Source organism: Rhinopithecus bieti, unplaced genomic scaffold (genome assembly GCF_001698545.2).
Source record: "Rhinopithecus bieti isolate Rb0 unplaced genomic scaffold, ASM169854v2 scaffold_14838, whole genome shotgun sequence".
Lineage (NCBI taxonomy): Eukaryota > Metazoa > Chordata > Mammalia > Primates > Cercopithecidae > Rhinopithecus > Rhinopithecus bieti.
The window spans coordinates 98,392-111,753 of NW_016807897.1; the positions used below are offsets into that span (position 1 = coordinate 98,392).

General features: G+C 37.0%; 1 protein-coding gene across 1 annotated transcript in view; it reads left to right on the top strand.

The window, feature by feature from the left end:
• Positions 1-1,354: 1,354 nt before the first annotated feature.
• The window catches only part of PASD1 (PAS domain containing repressor 1), a gene marked incomplete at its 5' end in the record, with an annotated part of 73,785 nt that continues 61,777 nt past the window's right edge, over positions 1,355-13,362 (top strand). Inside the window, 3 exons of the mRNA XM_017884078.1 lie at positions 1,355-1,494; positions 5,893-5,980; positions 12,922-13,011. Coding sequence (XP_017739567.1) covers positions 1,355-1,494; positions 5,893-5,980; positions 12,922-13,011 — 318 coding nt within the window. The remainder of the gene's footprint in view (positions 1,495-5,892; positions 5,981-12,921; positions 13,012-13,362) is intronic.

Consider the following 13,362-nt stretch of genomic DNA (forward strand, 5'->3'; position numbering starts at 1 on the left):
GTTTTTGTTTTTTGATTAAGTGGTGTAACCACAGAATGTTTTTGTAACTTTTACAAATATATTCATTTGTAATGTTATTATCAAAAATATTCATTGGGGATTACACAATAAAGCAAGTCTTCAACATCTACATAACATATGAGAATGTTATTGGTACTTAATGAAAGCCTATCTTTAAAAGAAGTAGGCATTCCTTGAGGGAAAAGTGTTACGCAATTGAGAATTTTGATTATCCTTATTGCTTTACTGTGATTCACCACTAAAACTGATTTCTTAGTAAAATATTGCTTCACTTTGATTTCAGGAGTCTTCCTTACATCACTGAATAATGAATGAGGATGAGAGAGAGAAAGAGAAGAGGTATGCATTCATAACTGACTGACATTTCTGTCAAAGCCCTCTCCCTCGTGCTCTGTTCCCATTTCACATCTAGCAAAATGCTACTTCCTCAGGGAAGCCTAATTCACTCAGAGAAATGTCGTTTCTCCAGTGTTGTTGTTTTTTTTTTTTCATAACTCTCAGCCCCAACTCTATTATAATACTTAGCACATTACCTATTTACCTGACAGCCCTCTTCCTCAAACTGTGTCCTCCATGCCTTGCACAGTGCCTGCCCAGAGCTGACTCTAATGGTTGTCAAATGACTGACAAGTATACAGTCCCTGATATTTTTAGAAGACTATTTTTGAGCCTTGGCTTGCCTACAGCTTAAATTCATTTGTGTTTGAGAAGATAAATTAACTTATTTTTCCAGATCAAACTTCTAAAATAAATTCAAGTACACTGATCAAAAAGTTTTTGTCAAAAGTTTGTAGTATGATCTGTGGTCTTTAAAAGTAAAAAAAAATCAAGTAGCATTTTATGATTCAGTCTTCTCTCTGAGAAGAGCATTGGCTTTGAGAGAGCCTCTTGTGTGATTATAGACCACTTAGAAAGAATTTAATTTTATCAGAAACACTCTTGCTAAAGGATGTAATAATATATGGTGGAACAAAGACCCACCGTTAAATTCAAATTAATTTGGACTTATTTTATATAGTTCTTAGGTCACTGTGCCAGGTACTGTGCGGGGCTTTGTTCTGGAAGAGACAAGGAGACAGATATGGTCCCTACCCTCAAGGGCCCCACAGCAAAGGGAGATGAAGTTGGCTTTCATTTCCTTATTTTAATAATGACTATTATTGTTGCTCTATGGGTAATCAAAGGACTGGATTTTTGCTCAAATATTGACATTAACTTCTCCCTTTCTCTCTTCTTACCTTCTAGTGTTCCATTATCTGATTTCCCCGCCCCACCCTTGCCATTAGTAACCCTGATTGGTTTTCTTTTTCTCAATTAGGGATGAATCTGATGAATTCGAAAAGGCAAAGAAGGCCGAATTAACTGCCGTCTTGACAAGACTCCGCAAAATACTGCAAACTCATGGCTATCCTGTAAAAGGAGACAAATTGGAAACATTACAGAGCACCACTGTCCTTTCACAAGAGGACAAAGGTTTGATTTGTTCAGCCTCCACCATCATTATAGGTTTTCAATTAGCCACATTGAAAATTAGCTGTGGGTGGGACAACTTCGTCTCTCACTTTACCTCAGACATTCGTTGGGAAGAATTAATGATTAGAAGAACTCTTGAAGTACCTTCTAATACACAGATAGTTTGTTTCTTTGCATTCACAAGTTTGTATATGGTTGACACTTAAAATGTGATGGAGATTCATGCAAAAGTGGGCCAAGGAAATGAAAATTAATAGAAGCATATGTGGGAAATAATGCAAATTTCTGTATCTTAAGCACTTAAAGGTATGTAGTAAATGTTGCTGAGGGAAACATGACCCCGAGCCTGTAAAATATTACCTACAATATTTTAAGGTTTAACTCAGTAGGTTTAACTCAAAACATCTGAGTAAGTCATGCCCATAAATATGTAATTATTCTGTAATAATCTCTTACTTTAAAATAATTTTTGACCCCATGATACCTCCAGGTATTGCCCTATTTCTGTGTTCTCCTCCTTCACAGAAAAACTTACTGAAATGATTTTATGGGCCCTGTCTCCACTGGCTCACGTCCCATTCTTTCTTCAACCCACTTCACTGAGGCTTTAGCTCCTACCATTCAACTACAACTACTTTTGTCAGGAATACCAGTGACCTTCACATTGCTGAATTATTTGGTTTAACTGTCCTCATCTTTCTTGACTTTTCCAAAACATTGGACATGTGACCACTCCCTCCTTTTTGAAACACTTTTCCCTCAGGTTCCGGGACAGCACAATCACCAAGTTTCTTTCCTGGTTCATTGGCGTATTAGTCCACTTTCACACTGCTGCTAAAGACATACCCAGGCCTGTGCAATTTACAACAGAAAAAGGTTTAATTGGACTTACAGTTCCACATGGCTGGGGAAGCCTCACAATCATGACGGAAGGGGAGAGGCACATGTTACATTGCAGCAGGCAAGAGAGAGAATGAGAGCCAAGCGAAATGGGTTTCCCGTTATGAAACCATCAGCTCTCGTGAGATTTTTTCACCACCACGAGAACAATATGGGAGAAAGTGCACCAATGACTCAATTATCTCCCACCAGGTCCCTCCCACAAACGTGTGGGAATTATGGGAGTACAATTCAAGATGATATTTTGGCAGGGACACAGAGCCAAACCATATGACTTGGCCACTCTTTATCTGTGTTTTTTTACTTCTTCCTCCCCTTTCAACTTCTAAACATGGGTGTACCCATGGCTCAGTCCTTGGACTTTTTTCTCTTTTTTCTCTTTTATATTTACACAGTACTCATTTTCCAGGTTTCCTTATCTATTCCCTTGATTTGAAGTGTTATGTAGATATCAGTGACCTCCACTTTTAAAATCTATCTCCAGCCCTGAGCTCCTTCCCTGAGAATCATACTTACTATACAATCAGCAAAAGAGTTTTCTACGTGATGTCCTCAATTGCATGTTAAATAGAAGGGTTAACATGGCCATAAAGGAACTCTTGATACCCCTCCACTGCATTGCCTGTCTCATCCCCGCCTCCAGTTCTCTTCATATCAGTAACTGGCAACCACCAGTCATTCTGCCAGCCGCACAAGCAAAACGTTTAGAAGCCGTTCTTGTTTCCTCCACTTCATTCACCATCCTATCCAGTTCCTCTGCAATATTTTTTTGGCTTCTACCTAGACAGTATGTTTCATATCTATACATTTCTCACCATTTGCGTAGCCTTGATGTACCACCCAAATCCAGGCCACCATCATCTCTTACTTTTTTTTCTTTTTTAAATTGATCAATAAAAATTGTGTGGATTTATGGTATAGAACATGGTATTTTGATATATGTATACACTGTGGAATGGCTAAATCCAGCTAATTGATATATGCATTACCTCACATACTTACCTTTTTCCAGCGAGACCACATCAGATCTACTCTCTTAGCAATTCTCAAGTGTACAATATATTGTTATTTACTGTAGTCACTATGATGTGTAATAGAACTTGAACTTATTCTAATTGAAATTTTGCATCCTTTGTCCAACATCTCCCCATTCCCTCATCTCTTACTTTTGATGAAGGTTCATAGCTAGATTCTGCCTCTGTCTTTACTACCCACTTCATTCTGTTTGCAGCAAACAGCCATAGGGATCTTGTAAAAATCTACCATGTCACTCTCCTGCTTAAAAGCACTTCATGGGCTGGGCATGCTGGCTCACGCCTGTCATCTCGGCACTTTGGGAGGCTGAGGCGGGTGGATCACCTGAACTCCTGACGTCAGGAGTTCAAGACCAGCCTGGCCAACATGGTGAAACCCCATCTCTACTAAAAATACAAAAAATTAACTGGGTATGATGGCAGGTACCTGTATTCCCCGCTACTCGAGAGGCTGAGGCAGGAGAATGGCTTGAACCCGGGAGGTGGAGGTTGCAGTGAGCTGAGATCGCGCCACTACACTGCAGCCTGGGAGACAGAGCGAGACTCCATCTCAGAATAATAATAATTAAAAGCATTTCATGTTTTACTCAACATAAAATATAGACTTCTTACCATATACCCTATATGATCTGGCCCTTCCTATCTCTCAGGCTTTCCTACTGCTTTACCCCCGGTCATCCCACTGTGGCCACTCTGGGATCCTTTCGTCTCTTCAAATAGGCAAAATGATTTCCTGCTTCATGTTGCACTTACTGCTTCATCTCCCTGAGATGATTTGGTCCCATATCTTCACACAGTCGCTTTCTTGTCTATCAAATCTTAGCTCAGATGTTACCTTCCTAGTACCTTCCTAGTAAGGCTTTTCTTGATCACCCGATCTTACCAATTATTATACTTGCAGATACCTGAAACTGTCTGTTGTGTTGTCTGTTTGTTGATTATTTGTCTACGCTGCCCCATCAGTCTGTAAGATACAAAAGAACAATCATCTTATTTTTCTTGTTTATGCTATATCCTGGACCTGTAAAGCAGAATATGACCCATAGCAGAAGCTCTGTAAACATTTGTTAAATAAATGAATAAAAAAGGTTCAGTTTAACAAGTATTAAATCCCTGCCATGACTTAAGTACCATGTTAGACATTGGGGATATGGTGAAGAATTGGATGTGATGCACACCTTAGAGAATAAACAAAAACAAGTCCATGGGTAATAGTAAAGTAGAAAAGTCCTTTATGATTTATTTATAAAATACAGTGGTTATCCTTTCTTGGCAGTATATGAACTCCCTATCTTTTTTATTTCTTTGAATGAAGTATAGGAGGTGAAAGTTATTAGATGGAACTGGAAGGCAATGGAGAAATTTCTTCAGAAATTGACTGTGGAAGAGTATCATGGGTTGTTACTTGAGTTTGAAGAGCTATGCCTAGAATTGAGTTTCCAAGCTGGGACAGTGGTCAGGATCACTGATCTTGAGGCATTTATGCAGTTGGCATGGTTTACTTTTCATGTTACTCCTATTTCACACCCAGTTACACACCCTATTTTCATTCCCTCATCAGTGAGGGCTCTAAAGTTCTCTTTATGCATGGCCTGCCTCTTACCCAACTCTACTTCTAGGAAAGAGTCAGAGACTCATGCCTGTCAAGAAAGCAGTAGCCACTGTCAACATTATCCTTTTCATACGATTTTATATTTTTAATAGAGATCAAAGTTGTATGCTGTGGGTCTCATTTTTCTGTGAGGAGAAGGAACTAATGTTTATTGACATGAAATATTAAAATCACTTGAGATTAGAGGGCTGTGTTAGTGAAGTCCCTTTGCTAGTGAAGTTAGTGGAGTAGGGTGGAGTTGGGGAGGTAGAGAGGGGCACATGTTGACAGCAAAGACTAAGCACAGGAGCAGAAACACACTTCTCATTGAGGAAACCAGAAAACCCTGAAGAATGTGATAGGACGGATGGGGGAGAGGACAGTACCAGTAGCTTGGAAGAGATGAAAGATAAGGCTTGAAGATATTCTAGTTAAGGGACCTTGTGTAAAGCTTAAATAGATGAAACTAAAGAGTGGAATTTCATAATTTAGTCAGGACTAGGGGAGGACTTTGGGGGTCTGGATCTGCTTAGAGCCCCTTGACTTACCTGGCAGATTATGGATACTGGGTTTTGGTAGAACTCAAGAGGAAAAAAAGAACTAGAAGTTGAAAAATCGTAAAAGTGTTGAACAGGTCATAATGTGTGTGGTAGAAATTGAATTGGATGATCTTCAAAGTCTTTTTCAATTCCAAACACTTCTGTGTTTGTGATCATTTATATACAATTAGTTAGCCAACATCAGATCCTTCATTAGCACTCAGCATTTTCTCATGAGTCTTTTCTATAAATTAAGTATAACTTTGAAAATCTAATACCCATAGCTAATCATTTTAATGTGACACTGTTCTGTACTTTCTTCCTTTTCTAAAAGACAAAGTCAATCCAAAAGCTCTCAAAGGAAATTAAATTGGATTCCATCTTTTCGTACCTATGATGACTTCAACCAAATGATGCTACAGGTAAGAGGGCTTTTGTTCTTTGATTACTTTATATGTTGAATACATGTAATAGAAGGCAAAGAATAGTGTTTGTCAAAGTGTGATTAGGAGATAATATGCATTAGAATCAACCAGGGAGCTTGATAATTTAAATCGTCCACATCAGAATCTCAAACCTGTTAGGGCCAGGAGTTTGCATTTCTCTCAAGCTCCCCGGATGCTTCCTATGCCAACTGAGTTTTGAGAAACACTGATTTTGAGTGACAACAAACACAAACAAATCTTTGCATAGGTTAGTGGCAAGTTAAGTGGTTATCTGGTAGACTCTTCCAATATAGATGGTTATACTCTAATGAATTAGCCTTCAAGTAGTTGTTCCCCCCTCAAGAATGTAAGGGGTTTATAGTTTCTATCTCCAAGTGAACTGGTTAGTTTCACAAGCCACAAACTGCACTCCGAAGGACCATATTCCTTTGAGTTGGACAGATAAGGATACAGATTTTGCCTTTGTCACTTACTTGCTGTGTGTCTTGACTGAATTACCATCTCTGAGCCTTGATTTCTTTCTCTTTAAAATGAGTAAAAATGATCTTTATCTCATTGAGATGATGTGAGAATAAAATAAAGTGAACATGAGTAAAATATATAGTACACTGTTTGGCAATGTTAGACACCCAGAAATTATCAGTCTGGTCCCTTTTCTCTTTCAGTATTGGCTGATCACCCAGCACTATGACCATTAGTGGTCATAATGGTGTCTGAGAAAGGCATTGTGTGAGTGAATCTTTTCAAACCCATCCCAATGTTAGAGGCAAAATTCTACTGACTGTGAATGAGTGGAGCCATATTTTAATATTCTACTTCATTTTTCTTCCTTTTAAGCAACAGACTCTCACTTTTTTTTTTTTTTTTTTTTTTTTTTTGACACAGGGTTTCACTCTGTCATCCAGGTTGGAGTGCAGTTGTATGATTGTGGCTCACTGCAGCCTCAGCCTTCTGGGCCCAAGCAATCCTCCCACCTCAGCCCCCAAAGTAGCTGGGACCAGAGGTGCACACTACCATGCTCAGCTAATTATGTTTTATAACTCTTTATAGAGACAAGGTCTTACTATGTCACCCAGGCTGGTCTCCTGAGCTCCTGGGCTCAAACGATTCACCTTGGCCTCCCAAAGTGCAGGGATTACAGGCATGAGCCACTGCACACGACCCTCTCTCAATTTTATTAAAGGTTTTGTTTTAGGGATCCTATACACAAATATTTGCTAAATAGAGGACTTAAAATGTGTTATGTGAAATCCTGTTACCAATTTTATGAAACCAGATGCTTATTTGAAATATTTTAGAAGCTAGACAAGGTATAACTACACCCTAGAGGGATAATTATGTTCACAACTACAGAATATATGGCATTCAACTGGAAGGATCAGAATATCTTGGGTAATTCCCTGCTTTCCACTTTTTCCCCCTCCATTAGGCTTTAATAACTTCCCTAGAAAAGTCTGTTCTTTATTCATGAAGTTTTTTCTTGCAATAAACAAGCTCAGTCTGACTAATCAGAGCTGACTTCAGCCAGAGAGATGGAAACATCAGGGAATCTGAGAAGAGGGACAGTAGAGGGCTCTTTCTCTTCACTTTCCAGTTTCATTACAGCTTTGGCCATTCTTTTGAAGCATGAAAGAAAGCGGAGTTTGGAGGGCAAGAGATCAAGGTGCCTTTGTTTCTTATGGCTTGTATTTCAGAGCAATGACTTAGCTTTGGATGTTTCCTTCCTGTTTGCCATACTGTTGGTCAAACGTAACAGCCTCCTGACATCTGTGTATCAACCTACACAGTGCTCTCATGTAGAGTAGCCGATTTCATCCTCATAAGAAGCCTATGATTAAGTTAATAATGATGTTGATCCTTTTTACTGTAGGAAAGAGGAGACCAAAGCTGGGAGAGCTTGCACCTTGCACCTTGTGCTACTCCAAGACCTGTTGAGTAGCACAGCTAAGTAGCACACCATGTTTCCTCACTTACACTCCAGCCCATGGGGGTCCAGACTAACTCAGAGCAAACCATCTCAGTAGAGAATGTGGTAATCAAAATGCCAAAAGCAAGCAGACATACAAAAAATGAGTAGAGGAGCAAAACGCCTTACCAGATCTGCCTAGACTCTTTTCTGAACCTATGTGTTTGGAAGGTCACTTCAGGCATGTGGCAGTTTTGGACATTATCTTTTGACGTCTAATAGGAAATAGCAAGCACCCAATTTTAAAAGCTTTTACTTAAAATTTTATCTTACAAAAATGTATATAACATATATTAACAGTTAAAAAATAGTACAGGTAACACTGAGGTTAAGAAATAGAGCATTACCAGATCCTTTGAAATCCCCTTTGTCATGATCTTCTTCTTCCACACCACTTCTTCCCTACCATTTCCTGAGTTCTGTATCAATATTCCTTTGACTTGCTTTGTATTTTTAGGACAAGTGTATGCATCTGTAAGTGATATGTTGTTTTCTTTTGCATGACTTTCACCTTTATATAAATTGAATCATATTGTATGTATTCTTCTCTGACTTGATATTTTGCTCAACCTTTTCAGTTCATCCATGACACTACATGTAACTCTAGTGCATTCATTTTTACTTCTGTATTCTTGTTAGAACATACTATACAATTACTTAACCATTTTACTGTTGATGGGCACTAGAAATCTGTTTTAGCTCATGCTCCTTAGGAAGTAGAGGCAGAAACAAAACTTACATGCTGAGGTTTTAGTGGGATATGCATTCTCAGGATAGCGAGGGTGAGGGGGAAAGAAAAGTAAGGCAGGGACAAAGGGAACTGAAATTTAGGATAGTTTATTACCAAGCTGGATACAGCTTCACAAGAACACACAGTGGGTTGTTCAGTCACTCTTAAACTATGTAAAAGGCACCACACCTTAGAATAGTCTGTATAGGGGAGGAAGGGAAAATACTGTATCTACCAGTTCCTTTCTATCTCCTGTCATTTTCTATCTCCTGTCATTAGTCAAAAGTCACCTGGCTTTTTTGGAAACCCACTAGGGTACCCAGATCCGATGCCCCAAGGTGGATGAAGTTACTGCTTTCATGAATCCAGTCACTTTGGATGGATACTGAAACCCCTACTGCTGGCGGAATTAGGAGACTAGGCTGGGACTGCAAAAGGAAAGCTAAAATCCCTGGCTTGATTGAGGGTGGGATGGGGTATGAATTAGAGGCGCATAAACTGGGTCTTGTAGAGCTGTAGGTTTTTGTTATTGAGAGCAGTTTTGGTTTGAACATTTTTGTTTGTATATCCTTTTCCATATAAGCAAGAGTGTTTCTAGGTGTATATCTAGGAGTGAGATTGCTGGAGGGTAGGGTGGAGTGGTAGGGTAGCTCCCCTTTACATGAAAATGACAATGCTTTTCAAGTGGCTGTGTTTCATTGTGTATTTTACTGTTCATTTATATTCTTAGTAGTAGTGGATGAAAGTTCTTATTGCTCCACATCCTTGCTAACAATTTATTGTCTAATTTTTAAATTTTTGTCAATTGGTTGGGAATGGAATGGTGTCTTGTTTCATTACAAATGACAATGAGCGTCTTTTCACAAATTTTGAGGCCATTTGTGTTTCCTCTTCTATGAGATGCTTGTTTCTAACCTTTGCTCAGTTTCTTATGGTATTGTTGTTCTTTCTAATTATTCATATGTTGGAGATTTTAAAAACAGATTCTGGAAATGAATCACTTGCAAGTTATGTGTTACAAAATTCTTGTTCTAGTTTGAAACTTGCCTTTTCACTATTTAAGGTGACTTTTGACAAACAGGAAATTATTCAATTTTAAAGTAGATGAAATTTACCAAAGAGTGTTACTTTCTTGGTTTAAAAAAATCCTTACTTACCACAAGGTAACTAAAAATATATTCTTCTTTATTTTTTATATTTAAAGGCTTTAACGTTATCTATTATATTTAATGTGTTTCATAACTTTTTGAGTTCTTTTTTGTGTATGGCTATGAAGGGAGAACAACATTACAAAGATAAGAGGGAATATTTTAAAGTAGTGATTTTGCTTGTTTAATGATGATGTGATTGGTTATATTTTTTACTTCTTCCCCAAGGTCACTTTTTGTAATTTATATTTTTCTAAGGACTTGCTTTCAAATTTGTTGGGGGCAGTTTAAGAGTTATTCAGTAATGAAGCTTCTGTAATGATATCCAACTTTTCACTCCTTAATATGTGTTGTGTTTTTTTGCCCCCATGATTTCATCTTACCAGAGGTTTGTCAAAATTTTAATGTTCTTTTTCGAAGAATTGGGGACTTTTAAACGTTTTTTGATTCTCTCATTGGTGGTCATTATTATTTTATTATTTCTGCTGTTTTATCTATTTTACTTTTTTCACTTTTTTTGGGTTCGTTTTTGTTCTCTAACAATTTGGATTATTTAATTCATTGATTTCTAACCAATTTTCTTTTCTAATATATACACTTAGGCAAAGATTCCCAAATGTTGTTTTAGCTGCATTTCACGAGTCTTGATAAATGGTGTTTAAAAAATTATTATATCATAAATACTTTCTAATCTCCATTATAACTTATTATTTGGCCTGTTTTTTTATTATTGTAAAATGTATATAACATGAATTTACCATTTAATCACTTTTAAATATAGAGTTCAGTGGCATTACGTACATTCACATTATTGTGCAACCATCACCACCATCCATTTCCAGCTTTTAAAAGCTTGCGTAACTGAAACACAATAACTCCACATTCTCACTTTTTCCCAGTTCCTGGTAACCACCATTCTACTTTGTGCATCTATCTATTTGGCTGTCCTAGGAACTTCATATAAATGGAATCATACAGTAGTGTCCTTTTGTGACGTGTTTCACTTAGTATAATATCTTCATGTTTCATCCATGTTGTAGTACGTGGCAAAATTCTCTTTCCTTTTAAGGCTGAATAATATTTTGTTTTTTGTTATGCATTTTGGTTATACATTCATCTGTTGGACACTTAGATTGTTTACACCTTTTGGCCATTATGAATAATGCTTCTGTGAGCATAGGTGTACACATATCTGTTTGAGTTCCTGCTTTCAGATCTTTTTTTTTATACACCCAGAAGTGGAAATGCTGAATCACATGATAGTTCTATGTTTAGTTATTTGAGAGACTGCCATAGAGTTTTCTATAGCAGCTTTGTCATTTTCTACTACCCTCAATAGTGCATAGGGGTTTCAATTTCTTCATATCTTGTCCCAAAACTATTTGTTTTGTTTTAATCATAGCCCATCCTAATGGGTTTGAGGATTTTGTGACTTTATCCAAATGTAGAATCCTGTTTGCAATTACTTGGGCTTCCTGAATCTTAAGATTGGTGTATTTTATTACTTCTGCATAATTTTCAACCTATATCTCATTGCGTATTTCCTCTTCTCTGTTATATTATCTCCTTCTGGAACACTGATCAGACATATGTTGGACTTTCTCATTCTCTTCTCCATGAAATGAGTTTATCTTATTTTTCCATTTGTATGTCTCCTTGTGTTACATTCTGAGTCATTTTCTTAGCTCTTTCCAGCTCAACAATTTTTTTTCTGGCTGTGTTCTAACATGCTATTTAACCTATACATTAAGTTTCTAATTTTGATGACAATATCATCTATAGACATTTTGTTTGATTATGTTTTATATCTCACGAGTCAGTTTTGAGTCTCTTGTTTCTTCATATTTTTAGTGCCCTTTGTTATTTATTTAAGCCTATTAAGCATACTTGTTTTGTATTCTGTATCTGATAATTCCAATATCTGTTATTTTTTAAATATGATTCTTTATTATGTCTATTGCCTCTTGTTTGTAATGCTTCATTTCTTCCTGTGTTTTATTTTTATTATAAGCTCGTATTATTTGTAACTTTATCTGCATGAGTTCTTTGAACCCTCATTTTAAAATCATTGTCTAGATGTGATTTTGATTTACTTTTATTAGACATATGGGGTCAGGATCACTTTAAACTAAATATTAGACTTTGGTTGTTGAGGGCCACACAGGTAGTGTATGAATTCTAGCTCCAAGTTTGTGTAAAGGTGGGCTTCTGCTTAGTGCCTCCTAAAGTTGACTATTTTCTCTTTTCCTACTCTTCCCAGGACTGAGGCTGAGGGAGGCATGCACATTCCCTGTCTCCTTTCACTGGATAAGATTTTTCTGTTTCACCTGTTGAAGGTGTCACCCTTTTGGAGACCTGGCTTCATATTGTGGTCTTTGATTTCACCTCCTGCCTTGTACAGGCCTCGGCTTTGCTTTTGTCCCCCAAGCTCTAGGCCATCAGTGTTGGAAGATAGTCTCAAGGCAAATACAGGGTCTAATATTCTCTGATGTCTTAATTCTCACAATCTAGTCATTTCTGATACCAGATTATTTCCCTTACTTTACCAATAGCTTGGTCCTGTTTTGAAAAATAAGTTTTAATATATTTTATTCATCATTTTAGATATTCTCTACCAGGAGACATTTGTCTGGCTATTGAATCCATTATATAGCAGGAAAGTGATGGCAGTATCCATATTTATAAGGAGATGACTAACCTAACCACAAATGAAAGTGTCCTTAAAATATTTTTAACTTTTTTGAAATTAAATGTTCTTAAAGTGAAACAACCTACACATGGAAATGAATCTTCTCAGCTTGTGTTAGAGAATTTCATGTTAATTGGGTGTACATTGAAATTTGTTTGTTTAAGTGACACATCATTTGATAAACATTTCATGCTTAAGGTTAAGTAGATTCTGTGTAGGAGGCAGAATAATGGAATTTTAATTAAGTCTGTGCCTACTTTATTGATATTTAAGGACTGCAATACATTTCAGTGTGCTGTTATAATTATCTAAGCATTTAGCAATAAAGCTATCATTTTATTATTGTTCCACTATTTAATTACATTATTATCCTCTCGTCATTAGTTATTAGATGGCTTTATGATTACACTGAACGCAGATGGAGTGATCATTCATGTGGCTGAAAACATCTCTTCTCTTCTTGGACATTTACCAGTAAGTTCCTTCTACTTTTGGGAAAGTGGATCATTCTGGTTTGTTGTTTAGGGGTTCATTATTTATTTTCAGGAGTGTAAAGCTCATCAGAGAAGATGTTTTCCATGTTGTCAAAACGTGCCCCTGTTTTATTGTCATTTTCATTGGTTTCAGAATATTGTAGATTGGGTGCCTTTGTAAACAACATAAATTTATATTTTATAGTTTTAGAGTCTGAGAAATCCAAGATCAAGGTGCCAACAGATTTGGTGTCTAGTGAGGGCCCACTCTCTGGTTCATAGACATCTTTATTCTTATTATAACCTCACATAGTAGAAGAAGCAAGGGAGCTCTTTTTTTTTTTTTTTTTTT